The sequence below is a fragment of the Pongo pygmaeus genome, chromosome 5 (genome assembly GCF_028885625.2).
Source record: "Pongo pygmaeus isolate AG05252 chromosome 5, NHGRI_mPonPyg2-v2.0_pri, whole genome shotgun sequence".
Taxonomy (NCBI): domain Eukaryota; kingdom Metazoa; phylum Chordata; class Mammalia; order Primates; family Hominidae; genus Pongo; species Pongo pygmaeus.
In genome coordinates this window covers 50240194-50267366 of record NC_072378.2, presented here as the reverse complement: position 1 = coordinate 50267366, position 27173 = coordinate 50240194, and the positions used below count along the sequence as shown (strand labels likewise).

The following is a 27173-nucleotide window of genomic DNA, read 5'->3' as shown; positions in this document are numbered from 1 at the left end:
TTCCAAGTTCTGACCATCAGGAGAAATGAATAAAAACTCTCAGTATTGCAGAAGAGTGGAGTGAGCAGCTAGAGACCTAGGTCTCCATTCTGTGTAGTTATTTTAGCTACTGAACAATAGCATCATGGGAATCTGTTTAGCTTTGGAACGATAATGCAGTTGAGAAATAAGTTATATACAGACCTGCTCAGCTGCCCATAAAACAATTTTAGGTGCTCAAAAATGAGCCCATCTTAAAGCATATAAATTAGGTAACTTACTGCTAGTTTCCAGGAAATAATAATAAAAAAAATTATTACTTTTGTGTTACGCTGTTTTTGTGTTGCTATAAGAAATACCTGAGCCTGGGTAATTTATTAAGAAGAGATTTAATTAGGTCATGACTCTGCGGGCTGTACAGGAAGCATGGCACCCACATCTACTTGGCTTTTGGTGAGACCTTAGGAAGCTTACAATCATGGCAGAAGGTGAAGGGGGAGCAAGTGTCTCACATGGTGAGAGAGGCAGCAAGAGAGAGAGAGTTGGGGGGTGCTACACACTTTTAAACAACCAGATCTCATGAGAACTCACTCACCATTATGAAGATAGTACTGAGTTATTTGAGGAATCCACTACCGTGAGGTAAACGTCTCCAGCCAGGCCCCACTTTCAACACTGGGATTACATCTCAACATGAGATTTGGAGGGAATATCCAAACTGTATCACCATCACTCAGGAATAAACTTTATATTTTAACATGAGAATCTTTTTTTAATTAAGATGTTTTTAAAATGCTAATTCACATTTATATCTACAGATTATTTGGAATTAGTCCAATGCTTTTGAGCAGTGAATTAGCAAAGTGGCAAATTAGCAAATTAGCAAAATTCCTGCCTGCCTTAAGAAAAGGCAGATACTCCCGAATACCATGTTCAACCAAAAACCCACACCATACATGAATGGCTAAACAAACAAACGTTTATTCAACTTCTTTGTATTATGAACACCTGTGTGTAGCTTCTTTTAAGCCATAGACCCTGTTAACGCTCTTAGGCTTCTCTGATTTGGTTTCACCTACATAAAGCAGCTTGGAAGCAGCAGATACTGAAATGTTGATTGATTTGATTTCAAAACTTGTTCATCACCTACTATCAACTTTTCACCAAACTTGAGTACCACACGCTCATTCATCAATGTGAAAGAAGGCTTTCAGCAGGGATACAACTGATTTTACTCCCTCTCAGAAGATGTTGTCAAGATGATCTGTGAACCATTCATAAAATAAAAATGAGGAAAGTCTCCCTGTATACTATTTCCCATTTGTTCAGAGTATGACCCAGCCTGTTTTGTCATTTCAGATACCTTTTGTGGAGAAAATATGCATATGACATCTTATCCTGTATCATGGTCAAGTGTAATTGGAGTCTGGTACAGTGAGTCTACAAATTTCAAACATGGAGAATGGACAACAACAGATGATGACATAACTACTGACCACTACACTCAGGTAACCTGTGTGCTGGCAAACACACACATTGTTTAAGAGATAAGCATGCGTGTGGAAACGTAAGTAAGAAACAACTGAAAATCATTCTACCTTCTTATGGCAATCTTTACTCAATTTGCTGAGTTCCTCTTATAATTTGAAATAGAAGGAAGTGTTCCGTTCCAAACATGGCTTAGAGAAGATGCCTAACCTCTTAGTTTCCTTCTTTACTCACTAGATTTTTCAGGAACTCACAAAATCATAAGACCTCAATCTCATTTGATATTGGTAGTATTTGTAAAAGTGAAAATAATGGCACCTTACAATACAGAGAAACCCCTGATTTCTAACTTTAGTTTTATTGTGGTAAAATATACATTTAAAAAATTACCATTTTAACTATTTTAAATGGTTTCATGTTCAGCATTAATGTGGCATGAATGTTCAGTGGCAATAAGTCCACTCAAATCGTTGTGCAACGCCATCGCCAGAATATTTTCATTTTCCCATACCGAAACTCTGTACTCATTAAACAACACCTTCCATTCCTCTCCCTATTTCCCCAAGCCTCTGGCAACTACCAATCTACTTTCTGTCTCTGTGAATTTTACATTTTACATTCCCACCAGCAATTTACAAAATTTGCAATTTCTTCACATCTTTGCTCTATTAATCTGCTTAGGATGGATGCCATAACAAAATACCACAGCTGGGTGGATTAAACAACAGAAATTTATTTTCCCACATTCTGGATCCTAGAAGTCTATGATCTTAATAGAGCATAGTTTCTAGTGAAATCTTTCTGCGTGACACCTTCTCACAATGTCCTAACATGGCTTTTCCCCCAGTGCAAAAGAGGAGCCAGAGAGAGTCAAGGATAGAGACACAGACAAGAGAGACCATAAGAGCAAGCTGTCTAGCATCTGTTCATAAAAGGACACAAATCCTACTGGAACAGGGCCCAAGTCATATGACTTTATTTAATCTTAATTATTTCCTTAGAAACTCTATTTTCAAATACAGCTACACTGGATGGAAGTTAGGGGTACAGAATAAGAATTTTGGGGGACCAATTCAGCTCATAACATTGTACCACTGCCCCTCCCCAACAGATTTATTTTCTCCTCACATGCAAAATAGATTCGTTCCATCCCAAGAGCCCTCAAATTCTTAATTTATTCCAGCATCAACTCTAAAGTCTAAGGCCCAAAGTCTTATCTAAATATGATCTAAATGCATGAGATTCAAGATGTGATTCATCCAGAGGTAAAATTTCTCTCCAGGAGTGAACCTATGAAACAAAAAAAGTTATATGCTTCCATAGTACAACAGAAAGACAGGCATAGGATAAACATTCTCATTTCGAAAGAGAGAAATAGAAAAGGAAGCAGTAATGGGTCCCAGGCAAATCCAAAACCTAGCAAAAGAAATTTCATGTGATAGTAAGGCTTGAAAATAATTCTCTTTGGTTTGATGCTCTGCACTCTTGGCCAACTTGGAGGCAGCATCACCCATGGCTCTGTGGGCAGCCTTTTCCCTTTAGCTCAGTGAGGCAGCCTCATCAAATGACTCTCTGAAGAGGCCCTGCTAACATGGCTGTTTTCAGAGATCACCTAAAGAGACAACACTGTTTGAAGCCAAGCAGGAAGCAGCCTTGCCCCCTGGACCTGTAGTGAGCATGGGAGCCCTCATGATCTCTGAAACATTTGGGGAGTCATTCTTCCCTTTTCTTGAAAGATAAAGCATGTTTGCAATGAAATATCTCTATCATATCATTCTGAAGAGTGTAAGAAGTCTGACAGCCTTCCTTCACTTGGGTCTGTTTTCTCTGTCCACTTTAGTTCAAACTGGCAGTACCTCCACTGCATAATCACACCTCTATTTCTGCTGAGATGTATGATTAAATCCATAAATCATATCCATGGTGTCTTTATCTAATGGTTGTTCAGCGACATCCTTAGGGTTCTCTTTTGAAAATACTTTCTCGTTTTCTGCAATATAGATGGGCTAATGATTGTGTAAATCTTCAAGTTCTGGTTCTTCCTTGCATAAAGATTTCTTCAATTTCTTTCTCTCCTCTTGTAGTTTACTATAAGTGGTGAGGAGAAACCAAACCACTCCTTCAACCCTTTGCTCTGAAATCTCCTCAGCTAAATTTCCATGTTTGTTATTCACAACTTCTGCCTTCCACAAAACACTAGAAGACAAGGCAGCAGCCATTTTGTTTGCTACTTTGTAACAAAGATTATGTTTCTTCCAGTTTCCAAGAACATGTCCCTCATTTATATCTGAGACCACAACAAGATAGACTTTAATGCCCTTATTTCTATCAACACTCCCTTCAAGGCAATCTACACTTTTTATAGCATGCACTTAAAAACTTCCAGTCTCTACTCATTATCCAATTCCAAGGCTGCTTCCACATTTTTAGGTATTGGTTGAAGTAGCATCTCAGTTCTTGATACCAAAATCTGTTTTAGTGTGCTCAGTCTACCATAACAAAATATCACATTCCTGAATGACTTAAACTACAGAAATTTATTTTCTTGAATTCACAAAGGCTGGAAGTCCAAGATCAGAGTGCCAGCATAGTTAGTTTCTTGAGAGGATTCTCCTTCTGGCTTAAAGACTGCTTCCTTTCACTATGTTCTCACATGTGCCCATTGGTAAGTTACATAAAATCTAAAATAAAATCCACTTGAAATAAAGCCTACTTAAATTTGATGTTAAAAGCCAATGAAGATAAAGCATATAAAAAATAGAGGCACAATCACAGAAATTAATGCAGAAATCCTAAATAAAACATTAGTAAATAGCATTTTCTTTTAAGATTGATACACTTAGACACAAAGGTATGTGGCAGGAATCCAGGAGTATCTTAACATTAAACTAATCATATCATTTACCTTATCAAAGAATTAGAGGATAAAAATACAATGAATATCTAGAAAGCTAAACATCTAAAAAATTTGTGGCCTGGATTCAAACCTTCTATTTCCTATATAAGTCAACTAACACACTAATTGTATCACAAAAGCATTATCTCATCACTGTGGTATATTAACTGAATTCCATCGCCTTCAGATAATCTTGATTTGTCTCCTTCAAAGTGAATCGGTGTCACTTTCAAAATAGAACACGTTTTATCCAAATGATTTCTCTCATTTCCTGTTTCCAGGAATGTAGACAATGAAATCAGAGAAATTTGCTTTCATTTGCTTAAGATTTAACACAGTAGAATATAGAAACATTTTACATTCCACCAGTTATGGATTCCTTTCATGACTAGCAAATGGAGGAGCTAGGACTAGAACCCAGATCTGAATCCTAGTCCAGTGGTCTTTACACAGCTCTTAATCTTTCATATGCACTTGAGAGATGGGAACTTCATTTCACCTAATGTTCTAAAAATCAGAAGCAGCTGAGCGCAGGAAGGGCAAGTAGCAGAATATAGGGTTCCAAGCAGAATGAACTGAACAGCAAGAACATTAATGTGAAGGTGAGTAAGCCCATGACAGCAGGCCCAGTGGGGGAATATACCACAAGGCTTTTCCAGACATTTCCCGACATTTTCTGTAGCCTTGTATAAATACATTAGTATGTTCATAGAAAAATTCTACAAAATAAAAGCTCTTTTTCTACAATCATTTGTGTCTGAAGACCTAACGAAAAAAGTTTCATTTTCAATTTTTCTTTCTATGAGTTAAAAGAATAAATGAATAAATTAAGTTCAATAATCTTATTACCAATTAACATGTAGACAGAACATAGCAAAATAGATGTTCAACTGCATTTTTATTAAAATCATGTTTCAGGTTATGTGCTGCATTAGATTCTGAGTTCAACAAGGTCTCTTATGGAAAATACTCATTGGTAGAAAATGTTAGTAAGAACCTGCAAACAAAGAATCTACATTATAAAATTTTTATGCCCAGGTAGAGCAATAGTTTTAGTAAAAGCCTAGGTTAGCAGCAGATAATTAAAAGCCATATGGTGTGGAGAGATTGGCACCCATGCATGACTCTCTTTGTAAAGAGAAAACAATATTTTATCTAAAAGAGTCATAGCAAACATATTCTCTAATCAAGAACATGAACAGAAATGTGAGGAAATTCTCTAGGACTGTGAGAAAGCTACCCAGGCTCACATGAGGCAGAGAGGGCGAGTGGGAACAATCACACTTACTGAAAACATCTCCTTTAGAACCACTTAAATATTTGAATGTTTAATCTTACCATTCACTTATGATGTAGAGGACAGCGTTGTTGTATCCCATTTTACAGCTGAGGAAATGAAACTCAGAGGCATAAAGCAAACTTCTAAGTACACCCTACCCAAGAAGTAAATGATGGAATTTAAACCTGGCTCACTTTTCCTCAAAAACCAACTCAGTACTCTACAGTATGCCTGTTCACTGACCGATAAGAAAAGTTTCTTCCAAGCTTTGGTTTTTATATAACCACCAAGCAGCCTTCATTATGTAAACTGATAAGTTATCTTGTCCGCATAAGTTTGATGAGAAGGGGAGAATGAGCCAGCGTTGATGACAGCCACTCATGTTTCATTCCAATGAGTCATGGAGAGTTGACACAGACTTTTGATCATCCCTGAGTATACTGGATATGATCAGAGAAATGAATCCTATGTACAGTCATGTATGGCCCATGTACAGAAAGGCAAAACTCAAGTCCTCTTTGAACATCAGCCTGTTCATTGCAAAATGATCAATGCTACCTTTTGTACCTTTGCTCTCTCTCTACCCATCTCTCCTATCCCAGAGAAAATCAACATTGGGATTTTTTAAAATTAGAAATTACATCTAGAAGCCCAACTTATTTTCAAAAAGAAAAACTGACAAAAAATAGAGACAACGTCAGTCATCAAGTCATCCTCCCCGTCAGCTGATTTTCTCCACCTGGTTTCCATTGTGTGCAGCTATGTGCGTGTACGTGCATGTGTGGTATCTAGACACGTGGGAGTCCTTTTGTTTCTATGACTTCTTGTTAAGCCATGCCCAAAGTAAACCTAAAAGCAACATGTTTACTTTTAATCATGGATGACATATGGATATTATAGTCATCTAGTAAAATATTTAATCTGTAATAAAACAACTCTTTATCATTGCAGATTGTTTGGGCCACGTCTTACCTGATTGGCTGTGCCATTGCATCATGCCGCCAACAAGGATCACCTCGATATCTCTACGTTTGTCACTATTGTCATGAGTATGTATTATTAGTTTTTAAAATATAAATCCCCCTAAAGTAACCTAATCTAGTTTTTCAAACATTGTTTTTTTTGTGTGCACAAATGTTTATAGCAACTTTATTCATAATAGACAAGAGCTGGAAATAACCCAGATGTCCTTCAAAGATGAACGGTTTACACAATCTGTAGTTTGAGTCTTGGCTACTTCCTAGTTATGTGAAAACGCATATTTAGTTATATATTATTTTATTACTTTGACTGTATTTTCTCTTATTAAAAAAAAACTCCAATATATTTTGAGAGCAATTTACCAGCAGTCTTCCTATGTGTCATTGATTCTTCAGGTAATTATTATATAAGAGAAACAAATTTGGTTAAGCAAAGAAACAAGGACATTTACTTCAACAAAACAAGAGTATTGTTAGACCAAAAGGACAGACATGCAGTGGAGTCTTAACAAGGAAACAAATAGAAAGAGCCAAGTGTCTTTCCCTGTACTTAGCTATCTAGTCAAAAAGTTGTTGTATGTCTTCTCTTTAAAAATTAAATATACATGTTACAGATTCTATCACAGATACTAGTCACAATTCCTAGAAAATTTAATCTGATTGTTTCAGTAAGGGTCTGCTGCATCTTCTTCTCCTATCAACTGTGACTATGAAGCAAGATCAAGTAAGACAAGGATGACTGTAGGGCCCATCTGTGTGGCTCCAGTGATGGTTATCAGAAAAGGGGAGGTTGTTCAGAGCTGGATAGAACTGCTGATATTTGACTACAAATGCCAGTTCAATATCACTTCTGCACTTCTGCTGATAAAAGTCAGTGACACTATTATATATCTCCTTCAGCTACATGTATTTCTTAGATTAACACATAAGTCTTTCCTACATAATGTGAGCTCAATGCGTGGTGCTTAATCACTGCCTCCCATGTATGTAGCACAATACAAGATGTTAAGTATAAATCAATGAACATGATTTATTTGAAAACACACTGCCATACTTCACATTTTCAGTGGCGCCTCCACTATCACTACTGATTCAGAGTGTAATATCACCATATAATAACTCTATATGAGTTATATATAAATTGTGCCGAAGACAGTAAAATCTCTTTGCTGCTACAACACATCATTTGTGATACATATTTTCAAGGGTTGGTGGTCTGCAGTGAACTTCAACTGATCCAGAAAAGGAAAGTTCAAAACATGGAGATCTATGATGGGGAATTTTCTTGGTTGAAGATTAGTCCAAGTCTCTGATTAAATCTCTTACTAAATTTAGTAATAATCTTCTTTTCAAAGTGAAATTTTAGCAGCTCAGATAAACAAATATCGTTTTAAAAAGGCTTTTTAAAACCAGAACATTTACTTTTTTAAGTTGTATTTAGAAGCAGATATTATCTACATTATGTTTTTAGACATACACAGGTAAAAATTGGCTTTTCTTTTTTGTTTTTCCTTTTGAGATAGGGCCTTGTTCTGTCACCCAGGCTGGAGTGCAGAAGTGTCAACATAGCTCACTGCAGTATTGACCTTCTGGGCTCCAGCTATCCTCCCACCTCAGCCTTCTAAGTATCTGGAACTACAGGCATACGCCACCAGGCCTAACTAATTTTTTTTTTTTTTTTGGTAGATATGAAGCTGTTTTTTTTTTGCCCAGGCTTTTCTCAAACTTTTGGGCTCAAGCAATCTTTCCACTTTGCCATCCCAAAGTGCTGGGATTACAGGGAGAAGTCATTGAGCCCTGCTTGTCTTTTCTAAAGTTTCAAATAAGTCCAGAACTAGAACTTCTCATCTACTTTCTTTACCACACCCCAGCACTTTAGTTTTATCCATGCTGATGTACTTTCATCTTTTATATACATCATCTCTTTCAATAAAAGACATTAACATGTAAAAAGTTTCTTATAACATAGTGCAAGATGGAGTTAGAACCTCTCTAACTTGCTTCACTTGAGACTTTCTTCTTTTTTTTTTATTATTGTACTTTAAGTTTTAGGGTACATGTGCACAATGTACAGGTTAGTTACATATGTATACATGTGCCATGCTGGTGTGCTGCATCCATTAACTCGTCATTTAGCATTAGGTGTATCTCCTAATGCTATCCCTGCCCCCTCCCCCAACCCCACAACAGTCCCCAGAGTGTGCTGTTCCCCTTCCTGTGCCCATGTGTTCTCATTGTTCAATTCCCATCTATGAATGAGAACATCTGGTGTTCGGTTTTTTGTCCTTGCAGTAGTTTACTGAGAATGATGATTTCCCATTTCATCCATGTCCCTACAAAGGACATGAACTCATCATTTTTTATGGCTGCATAGTATTCCATTGTGTATATATGCCACATTTTCTTAATCCAGTCTATCATTGTTGGACATTTGGGTTGGTTCCAAGTCTTTGCTATTGTGAATAGTGCTGCAATAAACATACCTGTGCATGTGTCTTTATAGCAGCATGATTCATAGTCCTTTGGGTATATACCCGGTAATGGGGTGGCTGGGTCAAATGGTATTTCTAGTTCTAGATCCCTGAGGAATCGCCACACTGACTTTCACAATGGTTGAACTAGTTTACAGTCCCACCAACAGTGAAAAGTGTTCCTATTTCTCCACATCCTCTCCAGCACCTGTTGTTTCCTGACATTTTAGTGATTGCCATTCTAACTGGTGTGAGATGATATCTCATTGTGGTTTTGATTTGCATTTCTCTGCTGGCCAGTGATGATGAGCATTTTTTCATGTGTCTTTTGGCTGCATAAATGTCTTCTTTTGAGAAGTGTCTGCTCATGTCCTTTGCCCATTTTTTGATGGGGTTGTTTGTTTTTTTTGTTGTAAATTTGTTTGAGTTCATTGTAGATTCTGGATATTAGCCCTTTGTCAGATGAGTAGGTTGCAAAAATTTTCTCCCATTTTGTAGGTTGCCTGTTCACTCTGATGGTAGTTTCTTTTGCTGTGCAGAAGCTCTTTAGTTTAATTAGATCCCATTTGTCAATTTTGGCTTTTATTGCCATTGCTTTTGGTGTTTTAGACATGAAGCCCTTGCCCATGCCTATGTCCTGAATGGTAATGCCTAGGTTTTCTTCTAGGGTTTTTATGGTTTTAGGTCTAACGTTTAAGTCTTTAATCCATCTTGAATTAATTTTTGTATAAGGTGTAAGGAAGGGATCCAGTTTCAGCTTTCTCCATATGGCTAGCCAGTTTTCCCAGCACCATTGATTAAATAGGGAATCCTTTCCCCATTGCTTGTTTTTCTCAGGTTTGTCAAAGATCAAATAGTTGTAGATATGCGGCATTACGTCTGAGGGCTCTGTTCTGTTCCATTGATCTATATCTCTGTTTTGGTATCAGTACCATACTGTTTTGGTTACTGTAGCCTTGTAGTATAGTTTGAAGTCAGGTAGTGTGATGCCTCCAGCTTTATTCTTTTGGTTTAGGATTGACTTGGCGATGTGGGCTCTTTTTTCATTCCATATGAACTTTAAAGTAGTTTTTTCCAATTCTGTGAAGAAAGTCATTGGTAGCTTGATGGAGATGGCATTGAATCTATAAATTACCTTTGGCATTATGGCCATTTTCACGATATTGATTCTTCCTATCCATGAGCATGGAATGTTCTTCCATTTGTTTGTATCCTCTTTTATTTCCTTGAGCGGTGGTTTGTAGTTCTCCTTGAAGAGGTCCTTTGCGTCCCTTGTAAGTTGGATTCCTAAGTATTTTATTCTCTTTGAAGCAATTGTGAATGGGAGTTCACTCATGATTTGGCTCTCTGTTTGTCTGTTGTTGGTGTATAAGAATGCTTGTGATTTTTGTACATTGGTTTTGTATCCTGAGACTTTGCTGAAGTTGCTTATCAGCTTAAGGAGATTTTGGGCTGAGACAATGGGGTTTTCTAGATATACAATCATGTCATCTGCAAACAGGGACAATTTGACTTCCTCTTTTCCTAATTGAATACCCTTTATTTCCTTCTCCTGCCTAATTGCCCTGGCCAGAACTTCCAACACTATGTTAAATAGGAGTGGTCAGAGAAGGCATCCCTGTCTTATGCCAGTTTTCAAAGGGAATGCTTCCAGTTTTTGCCCATTCAGTATGATATTGGCTATGGGTTTCTCATAGATAGCTCTTATGATTTTGAGATACGTCCCATCAATACCTAATTTATTGAGAGTTTTTAGCATGAAGGGTTGTTGAATTTTGTCAAAGGCCTTTTCTGCATCTATTGAGATAATCATGTGGTTTTTGTCTTTGGTTCTGTTTATATGCTGGATTACATTTATTGATTTGCGTATATTGAACCAGCCTTGCATCCCAGGGATGAAGCCCACTTGATCATGGTGGATAAGCTTTTAGATGTGCTGCTGGATTCGGTTTGCCAGTATTTTATTGAGGATTTTTGCATCAATGTTCATCAAGGATATTGGTCTAAACTTCTCTTTTTTGGTTGTGTCTCTGCCCGGCTTTGGTATCAGGATGATGCTGGCCTCATAAAATGAGTTAGGGAGGATTCCCTCTTTTTCTATTGATTGGAATAGTTTCAGAAGGAATGGTACCAGTTCCTCCTTGTACCTCTGGTAGAATTCGGCTGTGAATCCATCTGGTCCTGGACTCTTTTTGGTTGGTAAGCTATTATTGCCACAATTTCAGATCCTGTTATTGGTCTATTCAGAGATTCAACTTCTTCCTGGTTTAGTCTTGGGAGGGTGTATGTGTCGAGGAATTTATCCACTTCTTCTTAACATTGGTAAGAATCATGCCCTTTTAAATGATAGTTTACCAAGTCCTTATAGGTATTAATGAAGAATGTTCTATTGTAATTGGCTCTAAAGCCCTCTTGCTTGTGAGTCCCCTTGCTTGTACTTGGGATTACCCAAAGTTCCCAAGTACTGTTAGGACTTGACTGTCCAATGAGATGTGCACATTGCCTGAAAAATATTTTCATGTGACTCACATTTATTGGTTCTATGTGCTAAAAAATATTATAGCTGTAAGATTGGAAATCTCACACCCATCTTAAAAATTATCACTCTTCTTTACAAGAATGTTTACACAATTTGTTTCTAAAATTGGTTGTACACTGTGAGTAAAATTTTATGTGCATTTTTCAAAGATGTGTTTTATGAAATCACTTTTTTTTATTCAAGGGGAAATGATCCTGAAACAAAGAATGAACCTTATAAGACGGGCGTCCCATGTGAAGCCTGCCCAAGTAATTGTGAAGACAAACTTTGCAGTAAGTTTTATACATTCTGTTTGTTTACAGTTAACCCATTGATCTGGGAACCATACATCCTTTAAATTAAGCATTGAAAAACATTGCACTTTTCTACAGCTTTCATCTCATTCATATACAAATTATTTCTGCTTACCCATCCCCAATTGCCAGAGTGACTGAAGACCATTGATGTAACCTATGACAAAGGAAATTAGAAAGTCTAGGTCTTGAGTTCCCACCCAATAGATTAAAATATTTAATTAGGGTCAACCTAGATAAAATATTGAGGTAAGTGTAGATTTTTCTCTGCTCTCTAAAAAGTTCTTGGACCCCCTTACTGCAGCCCATAATTTAGGCCCGTTGCTTTCAGTTTACCGGTGTTCTCCAATTGCTTGCCCCTCCATGACTACCCAGGTTGCCTGACCACTTATTGTGGCATGCAATTTTTACTGAGTGATCCTTATTCTTCTTTGGTTCCTGTGAACCATCTAAAAAGTTAGCTGATGCTCACATTATTCCTTACAGCCTCTTTTTTTTTTAATTTCTTGAGTAAATCTTACCTAAGGTGAAGTTTTAGCCAAATGGGTGCCATTTCTGTTTATTCCCTTAGATAGCCAAATTTCACTTTTTGAAGCCTACCTGCAAACATAATTTCTTAATTTCTAGGAATAATCTTGATTAAGATAAATTATACTAGTAATAAGTCTGTGGAGAAAAAAATAAACCTAAGAAAAATATCCTGTGACCTCTGACTTGAAAGGCCACTTATTTTTCTTCACCTAACCTGGTTAGTTTATTTGCTTTTAAAGTAAGAAAGAAAATGGATTCTTCTTCCTCCTTTTACCTTTCTCTCATTTCTCTTCTCTTTTACTCTTTTTTTATTTACTTCTCTATCTGTCTCCCTCTCTCTTTCTCTGTATCCACTTCGCTTTTTACACCCCGTTTCTGGAAAAAAATGTAGTTGGAGAGAGATTCCTCCCCACCGGGAAAAAAAAAAAATCAACCAGTTATCTATGCCTTAGCGGGAGAAGGGATGGCAATTGAGTAGATTTTTAGAATCTAGGTGAGAAAAGCGATGTCTGTGATGGTATAACAATTTAACAGAGGTAAAAGAAGAGTAGGAAAGAGAAATGTTACTCAAGAAGATTGACTCTATCACATAGATGATGTATATCATAAGCCCTTTCTTCACCTGTAAGTGTTTGAGAAAGTGAGAGCTATTAAAGAAATATATGAACTTAAGAATTGAACATATTGGGCACAAACAATGCTAAAAATATAAGACCCAGATACGCAGATATAATTCATTTAATGTAATTCAAATAAAATTTATAAAAATAATTCTTACTTATAATATTAGGAAAGCATATAAATTAAGAACAACAGATAAAAGAAAACAATGGATTACAACACTTTACAGATTCAAAGAAAAAAATCTGTTACCGTAAAGAAAAAAAATCCACTGATAATCATATTTCACCAGAATACTACATAAGAGAATAAAGTAGGATAAAGATAGGTAATTGATTTAAAAAAAAAATGAGTAATGACTTTGGCAAATTACTGATTGTAGGAAAACTAAGCAGAGATACACTATCAAATATACAATTGCTCAGGCAGTAATATGACATCCACATTTCACCTCCTTGTTGCACCTTGATAAATCTACTATAGTTATTCTCCAAGTTCCTGGAAGGTGAATCAGTTTAAAAATTTAGGAAGAGGAAAATGTATATAGCATAGAAGGATATTCACTAAAATAATAAACAGTAAGGCATAAATGTAAATTTAAAATTTATGATTGTTGTAAATTTCATGCAATGATCAAACTTTATAATTGAAGGAGAAGAGATATAATGGAAAAATTTAAATTTTTCCATTATCAAGATTCAAATTCAAGACTGCATAAAGGTCAGAAAATCTTAAAAGAGAGAGGGAATTAAATTATTGTTATTCTTGCCTTTATATAGAGACAAATAGATCCATTTGTTAATTGTGATAGAGAATTCAGGTTAAAAAATATTTTGGTAAGCTTTTTGGTGCTATTGCCACAAATTTAAAATTTTGGGTATCTTCATACTGATTGGAGAATTTTGTGTGCATTTCTGCCTCTGTACGTACCAGGATGTAGGTGTGTGCACATCCATGGGATAGAGCAAGGTGAGAAAAATTACTAGAATGTTAATTGAGATAACCTCTGGGTGGATGGAGAGATTATATATGTCATCCTATATGTGCTTTTTAACTCCATTTTCCATTGGCTATACATTACTTTTAATAATCCAAAGCAAATCTTTAACCATTAAATAATGCAGCATTAGATGATTAGACAAAAAATTATGAGTATTTTATATTGCAATGGCATAGTTAATACTTTCAAAATGACAGTGTAATTAAAAAGATGATTCCTCTCCAATCTGTTTATATTGGATTTAAAAAATTGTGATAAAAACCTGTTTTACACAAAGACAAAAATTTTACCTTTTTCTTTTCATACATGATCTTATCGCCTATTTTGCATTCAGATTTAGTTAGCTTGTGCTAATTAAATTTAGTTAGCTATTGTTAATAAAAATTTCTCTTTTTGTCTTTAATAAGATGGTCTCTTTCTTCAGCAAATGCGATTTTTAAAAGACTGTGTTGTAAAACCATACCATTTTCTTTCAGCTAACCCCTGCATCTACTATGATGAATACTTCGACTGTGACATACAAGTCCATTATCTTGGATGCAACCACTCAACAACTATCCTATTCTGTAAAGCCACTTGTCTGTGTGACACTGAGATAAAATAGGTCTTTGTTATTTTCAACTGTTCTGTGCTGTGACGATGAGGAGGAGATGTCTGTTGGATTCATGTCTTTTGCTATAGTTCAGTAGCTTCTGCTAAATTTCATTTGATTTTAATCATGCTGGAGACCTTAACTCCCGTCCTGATACATCCTGAAGTAACACTGTTTTAAACTTTCTTAGTGCTGGAGTAAAAGGTCAAGTCCAACACCTGCCTTAAATTTAAATCATGTGATTTATAGTTCTTAAGTTGGCATAATTCAACTTTTGGTATAACTGGGTCCCTCAACAGTAACCTGGGCTAAAGTAGGTCTTACATGGTTGAACTCCCACCCCTGCCTTTCCCGTATTTTCAGCCACTCTGATTATCTTCCCTGCACAACTAACATCCAGTAATAATTCTTCACTTTTAAAATTTTACTTCTACTTTAAATCAATCATTAAAGGAATCCACAAAGCAAACAGAGTTCAGTCTCATCTTGCAAGGTAAATATTACTTAATTGGAAGTAGTCTAAATGTCTCATTGTTTTATTGACACATCTATATATACATTTGTGAAGCAAGAAACAATAAAAAAGCTTCGTGTGCCATTAATTTAACAAAATATGTATTCAGTACTGATTGCATACAAGATGCATGTTTATATATATGGAAAGAATATAGTTTCATTTCATTGCAAAGGCAGTATAAAAGGTATATAAAATAGCATAATATGAGAAATTAATAAGTCCCTAAAGACATATGGGTCACATATTATTATTGCCAGATGAGTATAAATAGCTTCTGTTTGGAGATTCAGGAAAGCCTTAAGGTGGAATGAGGAACATCTTCTGAGTAAACAGGATTGCAAAGGTTATGATTATTTCAACACAGTGGAAGAGCACAGTTAAGGCCAACTAATGTAAAATGCGCTGAGGCCTTAGGGAATACTGAGGGGCCTGACATGGGGAAAGGGAAGGCTAGAAATATTTAGTCAAATTTTAACATTATACCAAAGTTATACCCAGTTCTACCTACTTGTATATTTCTTTACTCATTTCAATAAAGTGTTTGGAAAAAAAAAAAAAGACATCACCCACTTTCCAAAAGTAAAAAGGTAAGCCATGCCTCAAACCCGTTCTGCATCATACAGAAGTTCTCGTCACAGGTACAAAAATTCTGTGTGGCTCCAAGAAAAGAGGACAATTTGAGAATGATGCCCTCTTGACATGAACCATGTCTTTCCATCTAGATCTTGGGCATTTCTCCCATGTAAATCCTTCAGACCCTTTCTCACTTTTTACTTAAACTACATATGTTAGATCTATCCACTTGATTGTATCTATCTTTTGAGTAATTGTCATTAGCACAATCATGGACATATCAACATCAGGAGAACAGTGACTCATCCTGGGACACAGTAAGTAGGATGGTACTTTATAGCTGAAATATTTAATAAATGGAACTCATTACAAAAATCAAAGTAATAATAATTTATCCTAAGAAAATTAAATGTGTGTGCTGTAGAAAATCTTTACTCATTTTTGCATTACCAGGTATTATGATTTCTCTTACCTCACCAAGGTAGCATTAGATTTTAGAGTGATTAAATTAGAGCCCTGAGTTCTGAATTTTGCATGCTGGATAACCAACTAATCCTGCAGTCTACTGTAACATATTGGCAGGCAGTGTTACTATATTCTTACACTACAATATGCTCTTTCTAGAAATTAACATGATACTTCTCAAAATTTGCATTCCAATTACATCTCTTCCCACTTTGCATAAGAGTAAGCATATTCAAATATTTCTTAAGGGTTGGGGAAGGAGGAGGAAGGGTATGTCTATGTCTAAGGAAAATCAAATAAGCAAGTAACAAAACTTTGACGTCATTTGTCTACATTACCCAAATTTAAATAATATGTTGGCTTATTTCACAATAAATTGTGTTTGTTAAATATAAAAAGTATTCCCCCCCAAAATATCTCAGAGCACACTGACTATGTGAAAAGTACCCTGTAATGAAGAAGGTTGGGTGCGGTGGATGACCTCATGTACACCATTCTATTATCTCAAAAGCTTTCAGAATCACACATATTGTTTGGAAAATCATTAAAAAAGCTATTTTAGATGACAGAGAAAGAACTCTTATTTACCATGCAACACCTTTCTAAAAAATGGAAACAGTCTTACACCTCTTTCCAAATGTTATTGAATATAGAATAAATAACAAGTAATTCTGAAGCAGAAACAATATCCAGTGGCAGTCTGTACTTACACAGTAGTAAAAAAAAAAAAATAGTTACAAGTGTGTAATACAAAGATTAAGAGCATGAGCAGAGGTGTCACCCAGCTGGTTTGAATTCAGGACACAACATGTGCTTGCTCTGTGACTTTGAAAAAGATTTTTTTTCTTTGTCCTCATCCATAAGTTATAATAAGAGATAGAACCTACTTCATAAGTTTGTTTTAAGGATTGAATGAGTTCGTATGTAAAATCCTTAGAAAGGTATCTTGTGCTTAAAGTGTGCTCGATAACTATTAGCTGGCATTATTATTCATTCTCTTCAAACTCCAGTCCCTGAGCTCTGCCTTTCAGACATAGTTGAGCGGCATGCTCTGGACTCCTCCCTTTTGTGAACTCAGCAGTGAACACGTGTTATGGTGATAAATGAACAGTCTCTGCCCCAACCCAAATAACATAACAAGTATGGAATAATTTATTAATACAATAAAGGAGCTTTCACAGAAATCTATAGTATAAAACTACCTTTGATTAAAGAAGACATTCAATTTAGTAGAAATATCTGATTTCATCACATTATTTAGTAATTCAATGCAATCAGAATGGAAATATCAAGAAGAGCTTTTATAGAATTTACATGTTTATCCTAAATTCATTTGGAAAATAATTATTCAGTAGAGACCACCAAAATTAAAATTAAATTAAAGATGTGTGTTTTGATAAAGATATTTACATATGAGAAAGATAATTTTTGAAAAACTATTAAAATACTAGGGCAGGAAATTTGAACAAAATCATGACATGAAATCTTGAAAGTATTTATTTGAAGATGGTAATTTCACTGGAAAACTTTAAAAAAAACATGTATAAAGGCAGAAGTAGAGCGAGTGAAAGGTTAAGATTAATTTTTAAATCTTTTATTTTAAAAGGTCAATACATAGTTGATCTGTGTGACTTATGTATGTTTACATAAATATAGAAAATGAATCTATAGATTAATAATAATGAAAAGTGTTACATTAGAAAAAAAGGAGAGAAAAACCACTAAATAGATACAGAAATGCACATGCCATTAAACAGAAAAGTTACCTCTTTCATAATGCAAAAGAGTGTATTGTAAATATAGTTAGGATTATCTTTCTGTCCAGCTAAGAATAAATTAATTATATGCTAAAATCTACCCATCAGAGAAGTGGGAAGAGGCAACCATTTCAATACATCATTAGTGGGAACTAAAATTTGTAGAAAGACTGCTATTTAAAGATACCAAGTGATATTAAAAATAACATGGTTTTTGGTTTGTTAGTTTCTCATGAAGGAATGTATTATACTGAAATACTCACATGCAAAAATGTATCTCTATAAAAAGATTTTCACTTAAGCATTATTTATAATAAAGGAAAACCAAATGCTATAAAAATACACGTAAGTGCAATAAATGGTTAAGTAAATTAGGAATGATCCATGATATGAAATACTATGCAGGTAGTTAGAAAAACGATTAAAGTTTTTATATTCTTTTGATGAGAGATGCAGTTTTCTAAAAGTCAAAATTATAGAATCTAATACATATGACATGATCTAGTCTTTCCCTCCCCCATCTACGTCCTCTGTTGCTCTCATTCCTCCTTTCACTCAAGCATTTTCTGATTTTTTACATTTCTAACATCATAACTGGAAACACTTTATGCCGCTATGAGTTATTTGAAATATCTAATTCTTTGATTTCATTTTATTAAATTACATAATTTGAAAAAAATGCTGATAAACCTTTTTAGACACACGTTTTAAGTAAGTAGAGGAATGAAAGTGAAAACGAAATATTAAACAGTGAGTCCTTAGTGTTGTAAAATATTAATATATTCAGTGATCAAGAAGCACAAATCTTTGCCTGTTTCAAATGAGGACATAAACATTGGTAAATTTGAACATTAAAGAAATATGGGGCCAGGCGCGGTGGCTCATGCCTGTAATCCCAGCACTTTGGGAGGCCGAGGCAGGCGGATCATGAGGTTCAGGAGATCGAGACCATCCTGGCTAACACGGTGAAACCCCGTCTCTACTAAAAATACAAAAAATTAGCCGGGCGTGGTGGCGGGCGCCTTAAGTCCCAGCTACTCTGGAGGCTGAGGCAGGAGAATGGCGTGAACCCGGGAGGCGGAGCTTGCAGTGAGCCCAGATTGTGCCACTGCACTACAGCCTGGGCGACAGAGTGAGACTCCGTCTCAAAAAAAAAAAGAAATATGGCCAATAGTGTAGCTACAAACAAAGCCCGATACCTGGTATTTGTTTTTAGTTTCAGTGTGTTTTATTTTCCCCAGAATCCACTCTTTTCTCCTGAAAGTTGATATAAAAGAAAGTTCCCTAGGTTTCCACCATGTGTCACATCACTTGCAGGAGGGAGTAGAAACCATGTTTACTTCAAAGATGAATATTGGTTAAGTGACTTGAATAGCTTCATAGGCTATCTCCAAGAAAATGTGTGGCAAAAAACGGTGTAATTTTTCGGAATGGTCTTCAACATCACCCTCATGTCCATAGCTTATCAACAGTGTTTATGGACAGAGTAGCACACTTACTCATAGTATGAAAACTCATGGTATATTTCAAGGTCACTGTCTGGGGAGGAGTGTCACAGACTCAGGAGCCCAAAACAGATATGTGTTTCTCTTTCTCTCTGTGTGTGTGTGTGTGTGTGTGTGTGTGTGTGTGTGTGTGTGTTTACATGTAGGAATGAAAGAAGTCAGGATGATCTGTGAAGCAAAGGTAGAAAAGGTCACCATTCAGAACAAAAATCTGATTAGGTTGTCAGGTGGCAGTGGAGGGCAGGGCAGCACAAAATAGATCTAGATTACTGGGTAACTTGAAAAGAAAGCCTAAATGAGGCCCCAAACAAAGGAAGCACATTCTTGACTCTCCATTATAAGAACACTACAACATATACTATATTCTATATAGATTTATATGGAGACTAAAATAAAAAGAAAATCTTTCAAAGAAAATAAAATCTTTCAAAGTGTCCAGACTGATAATTGCCATGCAAGGTAATAGTGGACTTTTGAAATGTGCTCAAAGCCTAAATAGTTGGGACATCATGGTAAATACTATGTTTTCCTTTACAAGGAAGGACACTGCTAAAGGAATGGTGATATCAGAACAGTTCTGGAATCATATACAACAAACCATTGTATCATAGTAGGGATGTGGTATGCTCCTTACACTTATATTAGCCTGTAGTTACTGCATGTTTTTATGGGAAGAAAAATCATGAAGCAATATAAAAATTTTCCTACTGTGAAACCAATGGCCTCATGTAAAAATGGAATAGAAATGTTTTTATCCGGCTTCACAGAACTTGAAGTTCAGAATTCATTACCACTTAAACGCAAAAACCTTCCAGAAAAGTACTTCCAAAACAAGACCATGAGGTGGTATTTATGGCATTCACAGCAATATACACTGCATTTAGTAACCCTTTTGGAATGAAGCATTTGGGCACAAAAGCACCATAAATACCATGTCTCGTCTTTTACTTAATTTGTACAACACCCTATAATACTTTGATGAATTATTAATGTAAATACCCGTAGTGTATGAAAAACTTCGGGGGAAGAGTGTCATTTGTTGGTAAAATTTTGTGAATATTGGAGCTTCTTTAAGCATATAAATGAATTATATTACAAAAAACTTGAGAATTTTATTTAGTAAAAGACTTATCAAAAATATATGTTCTTTAAATAAAGCTAAATTATCTCTCAAGAGGCATGATAATTGTTTCGTTTCTGCAAATCTCAACTGCATTTAGGTTTCTAGCTTGAGGTTGTAAATGTCAAATCATTTTTTCAAATAGTAACTATATTCAGGTGTTTAGAATTATGCTGAATGTTAATAATACATTATGTTATTTGTATGGTATCACTTCAACTACATATAGCCTTTTGTGGTGGGATTTATTATTACAATTTTACGTATTTAGACACTAAGGCTCCAAAATTTTACATGACTTCTTCATGGTTAAATAGCTTGAAAGTAACAGAGAGATCCTACACAAAGAATAGCTCCTTCCAAAATTTAGATGCCGTAAAATAGTATATCACCATATAGAGCTATAACAAGAAGTTATTAGAAGATTAATGTGGAAAGTGTACACATGAAATGTAGGTTTTTCAAAATGTTCTTTTCTTTCTCATCCATTCCAACCATTTTATGAACAGGATTTTTAAATACTTGTTAAACTAAGCATTGCATAGAGCTGTCAAATAATAAATAGAATGTTAGAACAATGATAGAGAATGAGCTTCTAAGTGAGACATGTTTCAATTTAGAGAACAGACCTAGTATGGAGTCCTAGCCCCGATATCTCTCTTTGTTTCTGAAACTATGTGAGAGCTTCGATGAGGTTCTTATCACATTTTAAGCATTCCTTTGGACTGGGTCTAATACCATTCCCACTGCTCCATCATGCCTCGCAGAGGTATTCAGGAAGACTCAAGTATCATAGAAATTTCCCGTGCCCGATGTTCTTGTGATGACTGTCACTGAAAATGTATCCATGTGCATATCTAAATATAATGTATTAAATGATGTTGTCATAGCAGAATTCTCAATTTGGCCAAGCTTTTAATTCAATTTTTTACTGAACTATATCGTGATCCATCTTGATACTCTCCACCATTTTCTCTCTTTGTGCTTTTTAAAATTATTAGTATATTTAGGCTCAAGTTGGCCCTATATTATTTATTTTCATTTGTTTCTCTGTTTGTTGTTCCTCTGTTTCTCTTTTCTTGCCTTCCTGTGAGTTATTTGCACATTTTAAATGTGTTTTAATTTTAATGTGTGTATCACTTTGTATAGTTTCTTCTAGTGGTTACTCTACATATATGTATGTACTATATATATATCTGTCTACTTGTATTGATATTTTGTCACTTAGAGGGAAGGGTAGAAACCTCACTTTTATTTAGGTACCTTTCCCTCCCACTTTAATAATATATTTATACTAAGTACTAACTTTACATATACTAAACATCACCATGCGTGGTGTAACAATTTTTGCTTCAACCAACAAATATTTTAAGAAAATCGTGAAGAGAAAAGTCTCTTGTATTTAACTCTCATTTTTATCCATTCTGATATTCTTTTTCTGAATTTTTAAAACTTCTCTTATCTCTTTTAATTTTTCTCTAGAGAACATTCTTTAGCCATTCTTTAAGGGTAGGCTTACAAATAAATTATCTGACTCTTCTTTATGTGAGAATGCCTTTATTTTCCCTTTATTCCTGAAGTATACTTTCACCGGATATAGGATTCAGGATTAATCATTATTTTTTTAAGCACTTATAAAACATGCCACTCTCTTCTGAACTCTGTGGTTTCAGAAGAGAAATCTATTGTCACTAAAATTGTTATTCTTCCATAGGTATATATTTTTTCTCTCTGCCTATTAAATTTTTTCATTGGCTTTAATTTTTCAGAAGTTTGTAAGGTGTTATGGCCCCTCTGCTGAGTTCTACTGAAGCCATTCCAAGCATTTTGTGGACAGTCTTTTCATTGTCTGTCTGGAGTCAGACAGTTATTGCTAAAATTTTTTTTCCTTTTTATTATTTCACCTTTCTTAACCCTTTGGCTGAGTTGAGCAGGCTTTCCTTGTTTTGTTTTGGTTTGTTTGTTTTAATTTTTATCTGATCCTGTTAGTGGTTCTGAGGTTGAGACTTCTGCAGTGCTCTGTCTAGTATACATGGGAAGCAAAAAGGAAACTCATACAAGTCATTTTCATGCTGAAACTCAAGTCCAAGGTCCTTATGCAGTCTGCTTTCTTAGTTTCACTTCTAGAGTCTTCCTATGCTTGTTTGTTATGTATGCTCAAGTTTTTCAGTTTTAAGAAGGAGGACCTGAGAGAATGTGGCTCCTCTATCTTGGCCATTGCCCTACCACTAAGTGAACCTGCATTTTTTTGCATGAATGAATTAAGATTTTGCCTAAGTTTGCCATGTAGCAGGTCAATTATCTACAGATGTAAGAAAACAGAGGTTTCCTGACCTGCTGTACATATAGCAAGCAGTTCTTCTAATTGGTAGGGCTTTAAAATCTGGGTAAAAAGTTCTTCACTGTGGTTCGGGACTATGAAACATATTTGTAAAGTGACAAATCATTATGGCATATGGTATGTGTAAACTCTCTCGATACAAAAAATTCTGGCAAGAAGTTGCTCTCAACTGAACAATAAAGAACTAAATGTCTGAGGCATCCTTTTATTAGTATCGTCTATCTCTATTTATTATGAATCTTTGTTATTTTCTTTAAAAAAATTCTTATTCTGTCAAGCCCATTTGCAAACTACTTACATGGAATGTTACAGCTCAGCATTGATACTGTATAAAAATTGCAAATATACGAAGAAGAAGCTCCTACAGTATGTGATCATTGGCAAGTCAAGCTCCCGCTTTTCAATTGCCTTCAGAAAATTCTAAAACGCTCAAGGTAGCAAATTTACTGATGGTACCACTAATATAAATATGGACACAGTCTATTGGAAAAGATAAAAGATAAAAGGATGCAACAAAGAAACAACAAAGGATTTCTCCAGAATAATCTGAACCATGGTAATATTTTCAACAAGCAATATCTAATAATATCTGTTTAATGCACAAACCATTTTTTTTAAATTTATTATTATTACACTTTAGGTTTTAGGGTACATGTGCGCAATGTGCAGGTTAGTTACATATGTATACATGTGCCATGCTGGCGCGCTGCACCCACTAACTCGTCATCTAGCATTAGGTATATTTCCCAATGCTATCCCTCCCCACTCCCCCCACCCCACAACAGTCCCCAGAGTGTGATGTTCCCCTTCCTGTGTCCATGTGTTCTCATTGTTCAATTCCCACCTATGAGTAAGAATACGCGGTGTTTGGTTTTTTCTTCTTGCGATAGTTTACTGAGAATGATGATTCCCAATTTCATCCATGTCCCTACAAAGGACATGAACTCATCATTTTTTATGGCTGCATAGTATTCCATTGTGTATATGTGCCACATTTTCTTAATCCAGTCTATCATTGTTGGACATTTGGGTTGGTTCCAAGTCTTTGCTATTGTGAATAGTGCCGCAATCAACATACGTGTGCATGTGTCTTTATAGCAGCATGATTTATAGTCCTTTGGGTATACACCCGGTAATGGGATGGCTGGGTCAAATGGTATTTCTAGTTCTAGATCCCTGAGGAATCGCCACACTGACTTCCACAATGGTTGAACTAGTTTACTGTCCCACCAATAATGTAAAAGTGTTCCTATTTCTCCACATCCTCTCCAGCACCTGTTGTTTCCTGACTTTTTAATGATTGCCATTCCAACTGGTGTGAGATGATATCTCATTGTGGTTTTGATTTGCATTTCTCTGATGGCCAGTGATGGTGAGCATTTTTTCATGTGTTTTTTGGCTGCATAAATGTCTTCTTTTGAGAAGTGTCTGCTCATGTCCTTTGCCCACTGTTTGATGGGGTTGTTTGTTTTTTTCTTGTAAATTTGTTTGAGTTCATTGTAGATTCTGGATATTAGCCCTTTGTCAAATGAGTAGGTTGCGAAAATTTTCTCCCATTTTGTAGATTGCCTGTTCACTCTGATGGTAGTTTCTTTTGCTGTGCAGAAGCTCTTTAGTTTAATTAGATCCCATTTGTCAATTTTGGCTTTTGTTGCCATTGCTCTTGGTGTTTTAGACATGAAGCCCTTGCCCATGCCTATGTCCTGAATGGTAATGCCTAGGTTTTCTTCTAGGGTTTTTATGGTTTTAGGTCTGACGTTTAAGTCTTTAATCCATCTTGAATTAATTTTTGTGTAAGGTGTAAGGAAGGGATCCAGTTTCAGCTTTCTACATATGGCTAGCCAGTTTTCCCAGCACCATTGATTAAATAGGGAATCCTTTCCCCATTGCTTGTTTTTCTCAGGTTAGTCAAAGATCAAATAGTTGCAGATATGCGGTGTTATTTCTGAGGGCTCTGTTCTGTTCAATTGATCTATATCTCTGTTTTGGTATCAGTACCATGCTGTTTTGGTTACTGTAGCCTTGTAGTATAGTTTGAAGTCAGGTAGCGTGATGCCTCCAGCTTTGTTCTTTTGGCTTAGGATTGACTTGGCGATGCGGGCTCTTTTTTTGTTCCATATGAACTTTAAAGCAGTTTTTTCCAATTCTGTGAAGAAAGTCATTGTTAGCTTGTTGGGGATGGCATTGAATCTGTAAATTACCTTGAGCAATATGGCCATTTTCACGATATTGATTCTTCCTACCCATGAGCATGGGATGTTCTTCCATTTGCTTGTATCCTCTTTTATTTCATTGAGCAGTGGTTTGTGGTTCTCCTTGAAGAGGTCCTTCGCGTCCCTTGTAATTTGGATTCCTAGGTATTTTATTCTCTTTGAAGCAATTGTGAATGGGAGTTCACTCATGATTTGGCTCTCTGTTTGTCTGTTGTTGGTGTACAAGAATGCTTGTGATTTTTATACATTTTGTATCCTGAGACTTTATATCCTGAGACTTTGCTGAAGTTGCTTATCAGCTTAAGGAGATTTTGGGCTGAGACAATGGGGTTTCCTAGATATACAATCATTTCATCTGCAAACAGGGACAATTTGATTTCCTCTTTTCCTAATTGAATACCCATTATTTCCTTCTCCTGCCTAATTGCCCTGGCCAGAACTTTCAACACTATGTTGAATAGGTGTGATGAGAGAGGGCATCCCTGTCTTGTGCCAGTTTTCAAAGGGAATGCTTCCAGTTTTTGCCCATTCAGTATGATATTGGCTGTGGGTTTCTCATAGATAGCTCTTATTATTTTGAGATACAGTCCATCAATACCTAATTTATTGAGAGTTTTTAGCATGAAGGGTTGTTGAATTTTGTCAAGGCCTTTTCTGCATCTATTGAGAAAATCATGTGGTTTTTGTCTTTGTTTCTGTTTATATGCTGGATTACATTTATTGATTTGCGTATATTGAACCAGCCTTGCATCCCAGGGATGAAGCCCACTTGATCATGGTGGATAAGCTTTTTGATGTGCTGCTGGATTCGGTTTGCCAGTATTTCATTGAGGATGTTTGCATCTACGTTCTTCAAGGATATTGATCTAAACTTTTCTTTTTTGGTTATGTCTCTGCCCGGCTTTGGTGTCAGGATGATGCTGGCCTCATAAAATGAGTTGGGGAGGATTCCCTCTTTTTCTATCGATTGGAATAGTTTCAGAAGGAATGGTACCAGTTCCTCCTTATACCTCAGGTAGAATTCGGCTGTGAATCCATCTGGTGCTGGACTCTTTTTGATTGGTAAGCTATTGATTATTGCCACAATTTCAGATCCTGTTATTGGTCTATTCAGAGATTTAACTTCTTCCTGGTTTAGTCTTGGGAGAGTGTATGTGTCGAGGAATTTGTCCATTTCTTCTAGATTTTCTGGTTTATTTGCGTAGAGGTATTTGTAGTATTCTCTGATGGTAGTTTGTATTTCTGTGGGATCGGTGGTGATATCCCCTTTATCATTTTTTACTGCATCTATTTGATTCTTCTCTCTTTTTTTCTTTATTAGTCTTGGTAGCGGTCTATCAATTTTGTTGATCCTTTCAAAAAACCAGCTCCTGGATTCATTAATTTTTTGAAGGGTTTTTTGTGTCTCTATTTCCTTCAGTTCTGCTCTGATTTTAGTTATTTCTTGCCTTCTGCTAGCTTTTGAATGTGTTTGCTCTTGCTTTGCTAGTTCTTTTAATTGTGATGTTAGGGTGTCAATTTTGGATCTTTCCTGCTTTCTCTTGTGGGCATTTAGTGTTATAAATTTCCCTCTACACACTGCTTTGAATGCATCCCAGGGATTCTGGTATGTTGTGTCTTGGTTCTGATTGGTTTCAAAGAACATCTTTATTTCTGCCTTCATTTCGTTATGTACCCAGTAGTCATTCAGGAGCAGGTTGTTCTGTTTCCATGTAGTTCAGCAGTTTTGAGTGAGATTCTTAATCCTGAGTTCTAGCTTGATTGCACTGTGATCTGAGAGATAGTTTGTTATAATTTCTGTTCTTTTACGTTTGCTGAGGAGAGCTTTACTTCCAACTATGTGGTCAGTTTTGGAATAGGTGTGGTGTGGTGCTGAAAAAAATGTATATTCTGTTGATTTGGGGTGGAGAGTTCTGTAGATGTCTATTAGGTCCGCTTGGTGCAGAGCTGAGTTCAATTCCTGGGTATCCTTGTTGACTTTCTGTCTCATTGATCTGTCTAATGTTGACAGTG

The 27173-nt window shown here is 35.8% G+C and overlaps 1 protein-coding gene across 3 annotated transcripts in view; it reads left to right on the top strand.

The window, feature by feature from the left end:
• CRISP1 (cysteine rich secretory protein 1) overlaps nt 1–15730 on the top strand; it is a 44202-nt gene extending 28472 nt beyond the window's left edge. For 2 of the 3 annotated variants that reach the window (XM_054492295.2, XM_054492294.2), the window contains exons 5-8: nt 1339–1487; nt 6594–6691; nt 11816–11904; nt 14554–15730. In XM_054492295.2, coding sequence (XP_054348270.2) covers nt 1339–1487; nt 6594–6691; nt 11816–11904; nt 14554–14681 — 464 coding nt within the window. In that variant the 3' untranslated portion in view covers nt 14682–15730. The remainder of the gene's footprint in view (nt 1–1338; nt 1488–6593; nt 6692–11815; nt 11905–14553) is intronic. The other variant, XM_054492296.2, reaches the window with a different exon arrangement.
• Nucleotides 15731–27173: the final 11443 nt, after the last annotated feature.